General features: G+C 24.4%; 3 protein-coding genes across 5 annotated transcripts in view; 2 read left to right on the top strand and 1 right to left on the bottom strand.

Annotated features, from left to right (window-relative positions):
• Positions 1-123: 123 nt before the first annotated feature.
• Positions 124-5,423, bottom strand: LOC127282601 (E3 ubiquitin-protein ligase MSL2). Of its 2 annotated transcripts, XR_007843218.1 has the most exons (5): positions 4,639-5,423; positions 3,834-4,069; positions 3,501-3,698; positions 1,245-1,664; positions 124-613 (listed from the first exon to the last, which is right to left on the bottom strand). XR_007843218.1 is itself a non-coding variant. In XM_051306953.1 (4 exons), exons 1-4 carry the CDS (start codon positions 5,216-5,218, stop codon positions 1,392-1,394), a joined length of 1,287 nt encoding a protein of 428 aa, XP_051162910.1. In that variant the 5' UTR covers positions 5,219-5,423; the 3' UTR covers positions 1,244-1,391. The 2 variants fall into 2 exon arrangements, 1 of the variants encoding a protein (XP_051162910.1); XM_051306953.1 differs by lacking the exon at positions 124-613 and having other exon boundaries at positions 1,244-1,664.
• The window catches only part of LOC127282614 (uncharacterized), a 24,630-nt gene continuing 12,885 nt past the window's right edge, over positions 1,818-13,562 (top strand). The window contains exon 1 of the mRNA XM_051306975.1: positions 1,818-1,832. The gene's annotated coding sequence lies outside the window, so the exon portion shown is untranslated. The remainder of the gene's footprint in view (positions 1,833-13,562) is intronic.
• The window catches only part of LOC127282587 (nuclear valosin-containing protein-like), a 13,865-nt gene continuing 6,818 nt past the window's right edge, over positions 6,516-13,562 (top strand). The window contains exons 1-5 of one of the 2 annotated variants that reach the window (XM_051306922.1): positions 6,516-6,645; positions 7,442-7,643; positions 7,799-7,990; positions 11,229-11,477; positions 13,098-13,406. In XM_051306922.1, the coding sequence (XP_051162879.1) occupies positions 7,491-7,643; positions 7,799-7,990; positions 11,229-11,477; positions 13,098-13,406 (903 nt within the window). In that variant the 5' untranslated portion in view covers positions 6,516-6,645; positions 7,442-7,490. The remainder of the gene's footprint in view (positions 6,646-7,441; positions 7,644-7,798; positions 7,991-11,228; positions 11,478-13,097; positions 13,407-13,562) is intronic. The other variant, XM_051306923.1, reaches the window with a different exon arrangement.

The following is a 13,562-nucleotide window of genomic DNA, read 5'->3' as shown; positions in this document are numbered from 1 at the left end:
GAAAGTAAAATACATTTAAAAAAAAATTTATTTAGATCCCTATTTTTTTCAACTCTAGAAAAAATATTAAAGTAAAATAATTAAAAAAAAAATTGTTCTTTATGAAAAATAAAAACTAAAATCATAAAAAAAAAACATCTTTTTATGTAAAAACAAATTCACTCAGAATCGCTACACACCAATTACAGCGATTTTTTTTGTACTATTCTAAAAAATATAGTCTATAATTAACGTTTATACAGTGATAAAATTACTAGTCATATTTACAAATGTCATTTTTGTCTAAACATTAGACAATTATATAAATTTTGTGTCGCTAAAATATTTTAAGCATATTATTTATATATATATATATATTTATAATAAAACAGTCGATCTCAACTTTTGTAAGAAAAACAAAAGCGCCGATGAGATCAAAATCTGATACCTATATTATTTGAAAAAATTTACATTTTTTTTATTTACGTATATCTTCTTTCTTGGTGCATCACTTCACGTCGATTAATTTTTTTTTTTTACATGCCTTGCTAATAAATTCTCTCAAGATGATCCGTGAAGTCATTAATATCTTCAAAGCCCAAAAAATTTATTTATTTCAATCAGCTACTTATTCCTGTTTTTGAGAAAATAAAAAATTAATATTTAAAAATATTTAAATCTCTGTTACATCCAAAATATTCAATAAAAAATTATTTTTATTTTATATAAATAGAAAGAAAATTTTAATCAAGATAAAATTAACATAACCTACAATTCGTTTGCTTCTAAGGTCCCTTTCTTCAGAGCGCGTCATATTTTAAATAAAATAAAAACTTTATAGTTTTTTTCTTTCAAATAATGAAAAGTAAATTTTAATAGCAAAAAAATTACTGTTTTCTTTAAGTAAATAAATACATTTTTCGATTTTATTCGCTAAATAATTATTTATTTTTTTATTTATATGCAAAAAAAAGTATTTAAAATCATTAAACTAAAAAATATTCAACTATGAATAAATTTAAAAAAAAAAAATAAATTCATTTGATAAACTACTAATTTTAGCAATCGAACAAAAATAATTAACAATTTTAATAAAATAAACAGTTTAAAAAAATAATATTAAATTAGATATAAAAAAATAATAGATTTCGAAGAAAAAAAAATTGCAATAAATAATTAATAATAATGGGTTAATAAAAACGAATTTTGATGTAATTTTTCATTTATAATTATTAAAATAAAATTTGATTTTTTTTTTCACTCACCATATATTTGGGGACGAGCAAAATTGAAATTCCTTGCTCAATTTATCGACGTTATTAATAACTATATATTTACACGTGAAAAGTACATAATTATTATTGTTGTAATAGTTCTTTAAAATGTAATTGCCTATAATTTGTTAGATTTTGTCACACATCTATTTGTATATCGCTATCTTCAGCTTCACTTCCTGTACTAACCATTGCATCTTCACCGGCTAATAATGCGGCTGGTAAATTTTGTGAAACATTATCAATATCTAATCGTGGCGTTGAATAAACATTTAAAACTTGAATAGTTGTTGAAGGCGGCGAAAGACATTGTTCAACTGATTCCAATGGATCAGAATTTAAATTATCACAATTTAATGGAGTTGATAATTGCAATTGTAAATTGTGTAGTTCCGGTATGTGTGGACGAATCTAAAATAAATAGAATATTTTATTTTTTTCATTAAAATCTTTCATATAAATAAATATAAATAATAAATAATATAAATAAATCAATATAAATAATCAAGGATTGAAAAAAGAGTAAATTTTTTCAATTCTTTTTGCATTAGACAATTTTAATAGACAAAAAACAATTTTATTAAATTTAATGAATTTTAATAAAAAGGAAATATATTTGAAGTTAGAAAAAATATTTTTCTATTGTATTTGACTATTTTTACTAAAGTAAAGATCACAGTACCTTTTTTTTTAATTAAAAATAGGTGAAAAGGGGAATTATTCACCAAAAATAAGGGATAAAATAGCTGATAGAACCAATTAATGTGCAAAATAAATAATTTGTATCTATTCAAATTTGGATTAATTGAATTTTTCATCAGAGATTAAAGCATTAATAGTTTAAAATTTCGGTAAATTCAAACTTAAATCAGTTAAAATTCGGATAATTTGAAACTTAAATTATTAAAAATAAAAATTTGGACAAATTAATATTCGGGTAATTTTAAACTTACCACAATTAAAATTTGAACAAATTGAAATTCGAATAATTTGAAAATTAAATTAAAAAAGAGAAAATTCTAACAAATTGAAATCCAAACAATTTTAAACTCAAATTAATTAAAATTTGGACAATTTCAAATATAAATCAATTAAAATTTGAACAAATTGAAATTCAGACAATTTTAAGCTTAAATGAAGCAATTCAATTAAAATTTAGATAAATTATAATTCGGATAATTTAAAAAACATAAATCGATTAAAATTTTGACGAATTGAAGTTCGAATATTTTGAAACTTAATTAAATTAAAATATCCGGATAATTTAAAAATTAAATCAATTAAAATTTATTTCGAATATTTCAGAATCGAACTAATTGTAAGAAAAATTTTCAAAATTTTATTTAAATAGGACAAATTTCTAAAAAAAAATTCTTAAAGTTCCATTTTAATAATTTTCTCAAGTCTGATTAAAAGAATTTATTCGAATTAAAAATTGTATTATAGTTTTTTTTTTAGTTTTGATGATCAAAAAAATTTCAGGCGTACTTAATCAAGTTTTAAAAATTTTTAAATAAAAATTTTTTTAAAATACTAATAATTTTGGGAAGAATTTTAAAGTTGAAATTTTTAGAAATAATTGAATTTCAAAAGATTGTGTTAAATTTCACACAATAATTATAATACAGAGAAATTTTTGCTGATTTCTGTTGATGAAGAATTTATTAGAAATCACATAAAAAAAAAAAATTGAATTCCAAAAGTTTTTAATTTAAAAAAATGCTTTCAGATAATTGAATTTTCGAAGAATATTATAAAAATCATTAAAAAAAAATAATTGAAATTTTTGCAAATAATTAAATTTCAAGTGATATTGAATTAAAAATTTTTTGGTAATTTTCTTTGTTAATTTTTTTTTTTAAATTATAAACAATTATTAAATTACATAAAAATTTTAATTTGAAAAATAGTTTAAAATGGTAATTAAATTTGTAAAGAATTTCATTAAAATTATTAAAAATAATTAATTTAGTGAAGAATTTTAAGTTAAAATTTTTTTTAAATAATTGAAATAAAGATGATCTGAGGAAGATCTACATTATATACTAAAAAAAAAAACGTATTTTGTTAAAATTTTTTTTTTAAAAATATAAAAAAAAGTCGAAGGAGTCGAATTTTATTAAAATAAGTCGAAAAAAGTCGTAAAATCCGAGGTCTGAGATTGCATTAAAAATTCAAAGCGAATTCACGATTTTTTTAAGGCGTATATTTATATTCTTTCCTTTTTTTTTTATATGCAAAACTTACTTTGAGACCGTCAGCAGTATGGGGATTTCTACAACCTCGACACCTGCATTCTGAGCAGGGTTTACTTTCCACATAACACGGACATCGCTGACCGCAACAAGTTAATTTTCCAGGAATTGCTGTTGCATTACCGCAACGACAGCCTTTTCTTTTACTTCGCGTTGAACCGGAACGTGGTTTTTTAAAACTTCCCGAATTCTGCAAATTCAAATATTTTTAAATTCATAAAATTTACTTTTAAATTCATAAAATTTACTTTTAAATTCATAAAATTCACTTTCAAATTATTATTTTTTTATTTTTTTTTTTTTAATTAATCGTGTAAAAAAGTACCTTGCTACTTTTTGAGGACTTTCTCTGTGAAGATGAACCATATGGCATTTGAGAGGAAATACATTTAACTGATCCTGCAACAGAACTTTGTTGCGATGTATCTAATTCATGATGTGAAATATCCGATCCTTCAGTGGCAGCAGCCTTTCGTTTTATTGTTATTTTATTTCCAGATCCGGCATACATTACAGAATATATCGAAGCTCCATTCGATACCGATCTAATTGTTGAAGGTTCTGTGAAAAATTAATTAGAAACACGTTCAAATGATTTTGTGTTCATACATTATTATTATTTTTTTTTTTTTTGCCAATTATAAGTGTTGCCACAAAAATTTTATTTTGTTTTTCCCTGATTTTCAATCAGAATTTAAATTTTCTCTCTGATCCTAATAAAAATATTTAAAGAGGTTTTCAATTAAAAAAAAATTATGACAATTTTTAGAAGGAAAAGTTTGAATAGAAAAAATTTCAAAAATTATAATTTTAGTAAAATTTGATATTTTTCCCTAACCCGTGGCAACCTTGATTATTATTTTTAACCCATTGAGAACCAAATGTTTTTTGCAAAAATTAATATTATTTATTTTTAAACAAGTTTTTCAGCGAAACTAATTAAGATTTTTTTTTTTTTGTCTAATAATGAAAATTTATTATACAAATGAAAAACATTGATCCAATATTCAGTTAATTAAAAATCAAGGAACTTATATGAATGAAATAAAAAATATTCAAATGGTTAAACAAATCGGCACGACAAAAACAAGAAAAAGAATATAAATAAATAAAAATGAAAAGAAACATACCTGAAATATTTTGCGAGGCCACATCTTGAGATTGAAGAACACTTCCTTGTGTTTGAGTTGATGTTGTACTAGTATAAACACAGGGTAAAATACTATAAGCAGATTTCGATAAACCGGCTGTACATTTAAATTCATCTTTAAAACCCGCGCCTTCTTGAATGAGTTCCATTAAACTACTTGCACCCATTGTCACTGACCCAATATTAGTATTATTGGAAGACACTGATAAAATTAAACTTCGATATATGTTTGTGCTTGTCAGGTACTCGCAAAGTTTTTTATAACATTGAAGGAGAATTCGAAGTTGCACATTTTCCACATATTTCTCATAGTCTTTACACCATCCACAAGAAGGTTTAAGTTTTTTACGACCACCTCTACAACCACGACATACATGATGTTGACAATTTGTTTCTGTTGGCGTATGCGGTTCAATTAAAAGATTTGAACAAACAGTACAACTTAGGCTTTGTCTTAAATAAGGAACTAGCCTATATAAATCGGTCCATGAATTTAGATCTTCGGCGTCTGCTTGCAAAACAAGCCGACATGTCGAAACATATAGGCTTGTTGCGTTCATTTTGTCCTGCAATAATAAACAGGACTTTTTTTGTTGCACTTTTTTTTAATTTTTTTTTTTTTTTTTTTTTTTTTTTTTTACAACGAAAAACTATCTAAACATATATAGTCGCGGTAGCACAACCTATCCATCTTTTTTCCTTACAAACAAAACATCGGCCATCTTCAATTTTTCAGGTTTCTCAACCCCCAATTGAAAATATAACCAACCTCTCAAAAAAAATATGAGGCCGATGACCGTTGCAAACGGTTGGGTAGGTAAATCATGCTTTTATGATGAAAAAAAGGGGGGGGGGTGCATATACTTTTTTCACAATTGTAACATTGCTTTTATTTCGGCAAGCGATGAATTTTCACGGTCGAATCACTAAATTTGATTGGCTCTGTCAAACATTCCATTTTCACAATTTTAAAAGAAACTATGAAAATGGAATATTTTACAGAGCCAATCAAATTCAGTGATTCGACTGTGAAAATTCATCGCTTTTTTAAAACCAAACGCTTATAGAAGCTTGTCTAAATTTGAAATTATATATGAATTTTAATATTGTACGAAATTTAATAGTCTTGAATTCGAATTTAAACGAATTTTCAAAGGAACGATTGTGAATTTAGCTTAAGTTTCAGTTATCATAATTTAAATTTGTCCTAATTTTTATTTCTTGTCCACTCGTGGCCAGATATGCCTACACTTTTTTGTCCTCTTCTAACGGACTTGTTGCCATGACAACACGTGTGTTAAAAAAGGACAAAAAAAATGTTGGCATATTTGTCCACGAGTGTATAAGTTTCCTTGACCTGTCGGTTGTCATGGTAACGTACAATAGCAAAAAAAGACAGTGAATTAGTCTTTCTCTTTTATCCTTACACGTTACCATGACAACCGACAGATCAGGGAAACTTGTATAAGAAATAAAAATTAGGATAAATTCATATCAGGACGTTTTTCAATTCGGCTAAATTTAAATTAAGACAACTGAAAATTAGGCTAAATTCACAATCGTTCCTTTAAAAATTCGAATTCAAGACTAGTAAATTTTTGACAATATATACAATTCGTATAAATTCTAATTTAAACAAATTCAAATTTATATATTTGTAAATTAGGTACCCCTACAAAATACAGGAATTTTAAAAAATTAAATGAAATTAATTAAAATATTTTATATTTTAAAAATGCAAATGAAATTTGAGTTTGAAAGAAAAAAACATCGAAAAGTTCGAGTTACGCGTGATTGCGCATGAATGATGTTACATTTTAGAGTTTCCTCTGTAAGACATGCTTGTTCATGCTTTGCAATTGTTCCGAGTATATGAATGGCAATTAATGTAGAAAAAGAAAAGACGTATTTTTAGATTTCGATTATCAAAAGTGACGCTAAAACTTTTTCATTTATTGCTTGCCTGACGAGTGTTGTATTTTGTTAAGTAAGTTTTGTCTTAAATACAATATAAAAACCTTGAATTTAATGTGAATATTATAACATAAAAGTTATTTTTTATTCCACTATTTCTTTGCAATATATTGCAGACATTGAGGTTAGGTTCATCATACCTCTCATTTTATTAAAAAAAAAAAATTTTATATTACACTTTTCTAACATGTAACCAAATTTGCTCTATTGTAATAATTTTTTGCATTACAACTTTTTTTTTAAATCCCTTGAATTATATAATTATTTATAAATCATTAATTTCTCCTGTGTCGGCAGTGTGACGCCAATTCGTAAAAGGTTATAGATATTATAGATTGGAATACGTATAAAAATTTTGTGAAAATATTTTTTAAGTAAAAAAAAAAGAAAATAAACTAAAGTTTATATTGGAATTTATCTTTTTTTTAAATGTAAAATACAAAAAATGATAATACGAATTGTAGTAAAAGTATAAAAAGAATATTTTATGTTTCTATCGATATATTTAATTATAAATCGTGTTGACATTTACACGGCTTTTCAATTATCAATTTGTCAATAGTCAATAGTAAAATAATATTAATATTTTTGTCACGATGATAAAACAATATCGCGTAGAAATTATTGTCACAGCCAATGGCGTTTAGAGTATTATTTTATTTTTCTAAAATTTAAAATTTATTTAAATCGGTATTCTTTTTTTCTAAACTGTTTTTTTTTTTTTTTGGAAATAATTTTCAACTTTTTTTTTATGATTAAAATTTATTTAGTAAATTCGGAAGTTTTTTTATGTATAAACTATTTTTTAGGACTGTGAAATTATGGTTCTATACTTAAAATAATTAAGTAAACGTAAACATGAATAAAGTAACCAAATTGAACCCGTCGATCGACATCATTCCACTTCAAGGATCCAGTGATGATAGCCGATTTAAATCAGTGAACAATCGAAGATCATTTAATTCAAATTCTATTTATGGAGATCCCATGATTATGGATAGGGTACAAATGGTAAAAAAAAAAAATAACAAATATTCTGTAAAAATAATTTAAATCTTTTTTAATGTTCAATTTAAGACTTAATTTAGAACATATTTAGTCTTTAATTTAAATCTTTAATTTTTGTAAAAAAAAACAAAAAAAAAAAATTGTTCAATATATTTCAGTATCTGTATGAAAATGAAGACAAAGTTTATGTAGACATTAATAAAATGTCTGATAGCATCCAAAAGAAATACAGGGAATATCGTAACAGAAAACGAGGTCCATTCAGAGAAATGGTACGTAAGGCGTACGATGCTGTTAATGAGAGTTTAGCTTCAAGGACACAATGGAAAGAAGACGATGATGTTGAACTGGTAATGTAAAAAAATGTTTAAACTATATATCGACATCTTCCATTGATATAATATTTATTTGAACGCTAATTTACTATAATTCTTATTTGAAATTGCGGATAATATGATTTTTATTCGAAACTCCAGAGAATAATAATGCTTATTCAAGGTTCCTTGTAATATAAGTCTTATTCAATTTTCCGTGTAATATAATTACTATTCAGAATTAAATAATCGTCTCGACAAAATCTATTTTGAAAATCTAATCTTACAAAAATACATCACATAGGGTAGGTGTACCAATTGTCGATGATTTTAGACAACATGTGACTTTGATTTTTTTTTTCTCAGGAGTAAATGTACTTAAAATTTTGAATTTTGTGCAGTTGGACGAAGAATTTAATAATGTTTAATATTCCTATTTATTTTTCTAAAATAAATTATAGTGTAAGATAAAAATTGTTTTTAAATATAAATTGAGCAAAATCACCATTTGTCGATGGTCGTGTACCAATTTTCGATGGTATTGAATTTTTTTTAACATATGAGGAGGTCAATCAAATAACTCGATTCGCGTTTGAAACATCGCCCTTATGGTATTTCAACGCATCAAAAATAGTGAAAAATTCAAAATTTTAATTTAATTTTGAAAAAACTATCTTGTAGGGAATAAAAAAACACAACTTTTTTCCTTAGGGTCAGCCGGGGTAAATCCGAACGCTAATTATTTCAGCTTAATTAAAATTTTTAAAAATAAGTTCGATATGAGAATTTTTACCTCAGATCCTCTTCAAGAGATTCTAAGTATTATCCCATTTTTCGTTTGTTAATTAGCAACAGCATAAACAAAGATAACGAGTATTGCAAAAAAGATTGAAAATCAAAGATGACACTCTTTCAGTATTTTGTCTCGTATTTGAAAAAAAAGAAGCTAAAAATTTATTTTATTATTTATAATTGTTTGTTATGAATACTAGAACAGAAACTATTTTTCATTTTTGCCTTTTGTAAAATTTTATTAATAATATCAGACCGTTCGTATTTACCCAGGAAAATTGGAAAACCGGGGTAAATCCGAACGGTATTTTCAATAATTTTTTTTACATCAGAGCCACACAAAATTGTTTTTATTTCATTACACTATTATTTTAACATTATAAAAGTACATAGAAAAAAGTTTTTCTTTCTATACGTATCCTCGTTAGTAATTAATAAGCAGAAACTTAATCTCTGTTCTCTCGAAGGAGTGTTTCAATTTTTTTGCCTAATGGTTTGTTGAAAAAAGTTTTTCAGGATCTTAATAAAATTTGGTATTCTACGGTTTTTGGGGTCGCTAATTACCAATTTGAAGTCAGTTTTTCAAAATTCAAAATGGCGGACGAGAATTAAAAAATTCATTGGATTCGCTCGAAAATTGTTACTCGGGGGGTTAGTAAATTTGATCATTTTTAAAAATAAGTTTTAGAAAAGTCCGCCATTTTGAATTTAAAAAATTTGACTTTTATTTTTGTATTTACATTCAATCACTCCAAAATACTTTCTGTAGCAAGTTTTGCAAAAATCCGTTATGATTTGATAAAGTTATTGAAGGTTTTAATTGTGTAATGCATTTTAATTTTTAACCTGTTTGATTTTTGTATTTATATATGATGCATTATTACATAATAGGTTTATTATCGTATTTTTTTTTGAGTTTTTATATAAGTTTAACAATTGCAATACTTTAAATTTATTTTCCCTCAGATTTTTCTGAAATACAGTGGCGTTCGTATTTACCCCGGTATTTTAGGAAAGTTGCAAAGTATCGAGGTAAATACGAACGCTAAGTTTCCTGCGATTGTAATTTATCAAAAATTTTTGCTACCCCATAAAATTGTTCTATGGAAGTAAAGTAACAACTTCATGCACCAGAATACCGGAAGTATTTTTTTTTTAAAGAAAAAACTTATGTTATTGTTAAAACTTACTAAAAGCGTTCGGATTTACCCCGGTTGACCCTAATACTTTTTTTTGTAGAACCAATATTAATTAAATTAAAAATTAAAAACACAAAAAAATTTTTTTTTTAAATTTAATTAAATTTTTAAACATTAATCGTTGTTTTGAAGTCAAATGTTAATGAATTAACTTGCAATTTTTTATACAAGTTCATTTGGGTCTGCTGAAACCGAAAAAATCATATTACTGACAGGCCATTGTTTACAATAAAAAATAATTAAACAATAAATAATTTTTAAAGTTTTTATGATTTTTTCGGTTTCAGCAGACCCAAATGAACTTGTATAAAAAAATTGCAAGTTAATTCATTAACATTTGACTTCAAAACAACGATTAATGTTTAAAAATTTAATTAAATTTGAAAAAAAAAAAATTTTGGTGTTTTTAATTTTTAATTTAATTAATATTGGTTCTACAAAAAAAAGTATTAAGGAAAAAAGTTGTGTTTTTTTATTCCCTACAAGATAGTGTTTTTAAAAAATTAAAATTTTGTATTTTAATTTTTCACTATTTTTGATGCGTCGAAATACCATAAGGGCGATGTTTCGAACGTGAATCGAGTTATTTGATTGACCTCCTCAATTGCCCTCTTAATTACAAAATTAAAAATTAAAATAGAATAGTAAAATAGTAGAATAATAAAATAATTAATACCGTTTTTAGAAATACCGTTTAATTTAGAATTACAATTTAAAAATCTTAAATAGATTGACTTTGAACGAGTTAGTTTACAGTAAGCAATTTTTAATTAATTAACTAATTATTATAAAGTTTTATTATTATTTAACTGTTTTTGCATTTAATTCTGAAGAAGATTATATTACACAAAATCTTGAATAAGAATTATATTACATTAGCGTTCGAATAAGCATTATTATCAACGGGAGGCGTCGATATAGTGAATTTGTCAATTTTCAACCTGACGCGCAAATATTATCTAAAAAAAAAAAAAAAACATAGATTATATTGAATTTTAAAGAAATTCTAATTTCCTTTAAATTTTGAGAGATTTTCAAATTAAATAGAAATTTGAAGAGCAAAAAAAATATTCACGTGCCGGAATTTTAATTATTGCTTTGAAAAAAAAAAAAATTGCTCTATGTCCGAAAAATAAAGTACAAGTTAAAAAATAAATAAATTAAAATTTCAACGAACTTTTGTTATTTATTGAGATTATTATTACGATATAATATAATAATAATATTGTTGAAAATAATTTCTCTAACTATAAGAAAATGTGAATATTATCTTGATATTTTAGTATGATTCTCAAAACGATCAAGATGAACTTTTGAGAATGTATAAAAGAAGTATGAATTCAAAAAATGGAAATACTAGTGACAAAGAGCTAATTGATATTAGCAGTGATGACGACAAAATCAATGAATTGTCTATGAATAAGGACACTGAAGTATTTGAAATAAACAAAAGGCCCCGCAAAAGATCTTTATATCAGGGTACAAATTCCAATGAACAGCCGAGTGATCAAACAAACTTCTATTCTTCGGAGGTAAAACGTGTTTTATGACACTTTTTTGAAAAAACAAAACAAACAAAAGGCTACAAGCAGAGATCGGACTAGAGTAAAAATGGGCTATTCGTGTCTAAAAAAAAAAATAAAATACTAAAATATATTTTCACATTGATAGTATTTTAATTTTTTAATTTTTTTTTTAATTTTGACTGAATTTATAATATCAGTTATATTGGAAAAATTTTTCAATAGTTACCAAAAGTTTCCTTGAATATTGATTAGATGAAATTTATTTTCTGTATTAGATAATTTTAACTCATAATAATTTTTGTTTATTTCATACATATATACATAAATATCAAATTGACGGGACAAATAATGCGACATTTTTGAAAAACGATAAAAAAAAAAAATTACATATATCAGGTAAGCCACTAGTCAAAGAAGTTAAGAGAAACAAATTTTTATTAGTGAAATTTGAGAAATTGGGAATTTTAATTGATTTAAGTTTGAAATTATTCGAATTTTAATTTATCTAAAATTTTAATTTATTTTAATTTTACAAAATTCTTTTGTAAGGGAAACTTTTGTAATGTCATGAAAATTAAAAAATTTACTCTTGTAGCAACCCTGATATATGTTTATTTGTATAATTATTTAGAAAAGGATAATTTATAAAAAGTTTTGTTTAAGCTTATGATAAAATTGACGAATTTATTTAAACTTATCGGAAGAATTATTGGAATAATTCAATATAATAAAGAAATAAAGAAAAAAAAAAAGGTAAAAAAAATGATCTAACGTGAATGAAAGAGATAATTTTTCTAAATTTTAAATATCGTTACCAATACATGTACATTTGTATTAAATTAATCATTTTTTTAAATTGAAATCTTGTGTTACTTTTAAATTCCAGGAATAAAATCTGCTTAATTAATTTTAATATAAATCAAAAAAATTCAGACATTAGTTTATTACTGTATTGAAATTAAAATTATAATTTAATTGAAAAAATATTTAATATTTTAATTTACAAACTTGAAATCGAAAGGGAATTGTATTAAAATATAATCCATGATTAAACAATGACTTGTAATGTAAATTATTGACTTTAAAATATTATTAAAATCGTATTAATTCGTATTCGTATGCTCTCTGCTCATTTGCTTTAGTCCATTCTCTCTGTCTCTCTCTCTCTCTCTCTTTTTTTTGTATAAAATATCTTCCCTACAACGGAAAAGTAAGTAATGTGATATAGAAATACGTTTCACATGTTTTTCCATTGTAGGGCAAATATATTTTTTTAATATCAGGTTTAAATGATGTTTCTTTCCAATACATAAGTTTTTTTTTAAACAAAACAGTTTTGTTGTAATTTATTATTTGAATAATATTTTTAAATCTTTTATGAAATAGTTCAAAAAAAACCATGAAGTTTTTTTTTGTTTCATTGTATATACAATACAACTCCCAATCCAATTAATTTTTTTTTAATTTACATAACATTGATAGAAATTACATGTCTGAATTTAATAAATTACACTTGAGCAGTGGATTTGAATTTAAAAATCTTTTTTTTATATATGGAAAGAAACCCTGATGATAAATTTAGAATTGAATTGAAATTATTGAATTATTTATATTTTTTGTGTTTAGATTTATCCAGAAAAAACAGCGGAACGTTCAACGGATAAACAAGAGAGAAAACGACAGAAACGAAATGATGGCAGTGTATTATATAGTACTGTTGCACGAAAAAGAGTTGATGTTTCGGTTGCTGATCATAAAGTAACATTTGCAAATGTTGGCGGTGCAACTAAAGTTATTGAATCAATCACCAAATTATTGGTTCACATGAAGCATCCAGAAATATTTCAACAACTAGGCATTTCCCCGCCAAGGGGATTTTTACTTTATGGACCTCCCGGATGTGGAAAGACATTGTTGGCCTATGCAATTGCAGGGGTAAATATTATTTATTTATTTTTTTTTTTTTTGTACAATTGTTTTATCATAATTTCTTTGGGTAAGTCCACGTCAGAAATATCAGAATCTGCAAGTGGTTCTTCGATTTTAATGATACTTGGTAAAATTATAGCTTTATATAAGAGCAATGTGTAA

Source organism: Leptopilina boulardi, unplaced genomic scaffold (assembly GCF_019393585.1).
Source record: "Leptopilina boulardi isolate dan_hultmark-lab unplaced genomic scaffold, ZJU_Lbou_2.1 LbouV2_300, whole genome shotgun sequence".
NCBI classification, from domain to species: domain Eukaryota; kingdom Metazoa; phylum Arthropoda; class Insecta; order Hymenoptera; family Figitidae; genus Leptopilina; species Leptopilina boulardi.
This window is presented reverse-complemented; position numbering and strand designations above follow the sequence as displayed.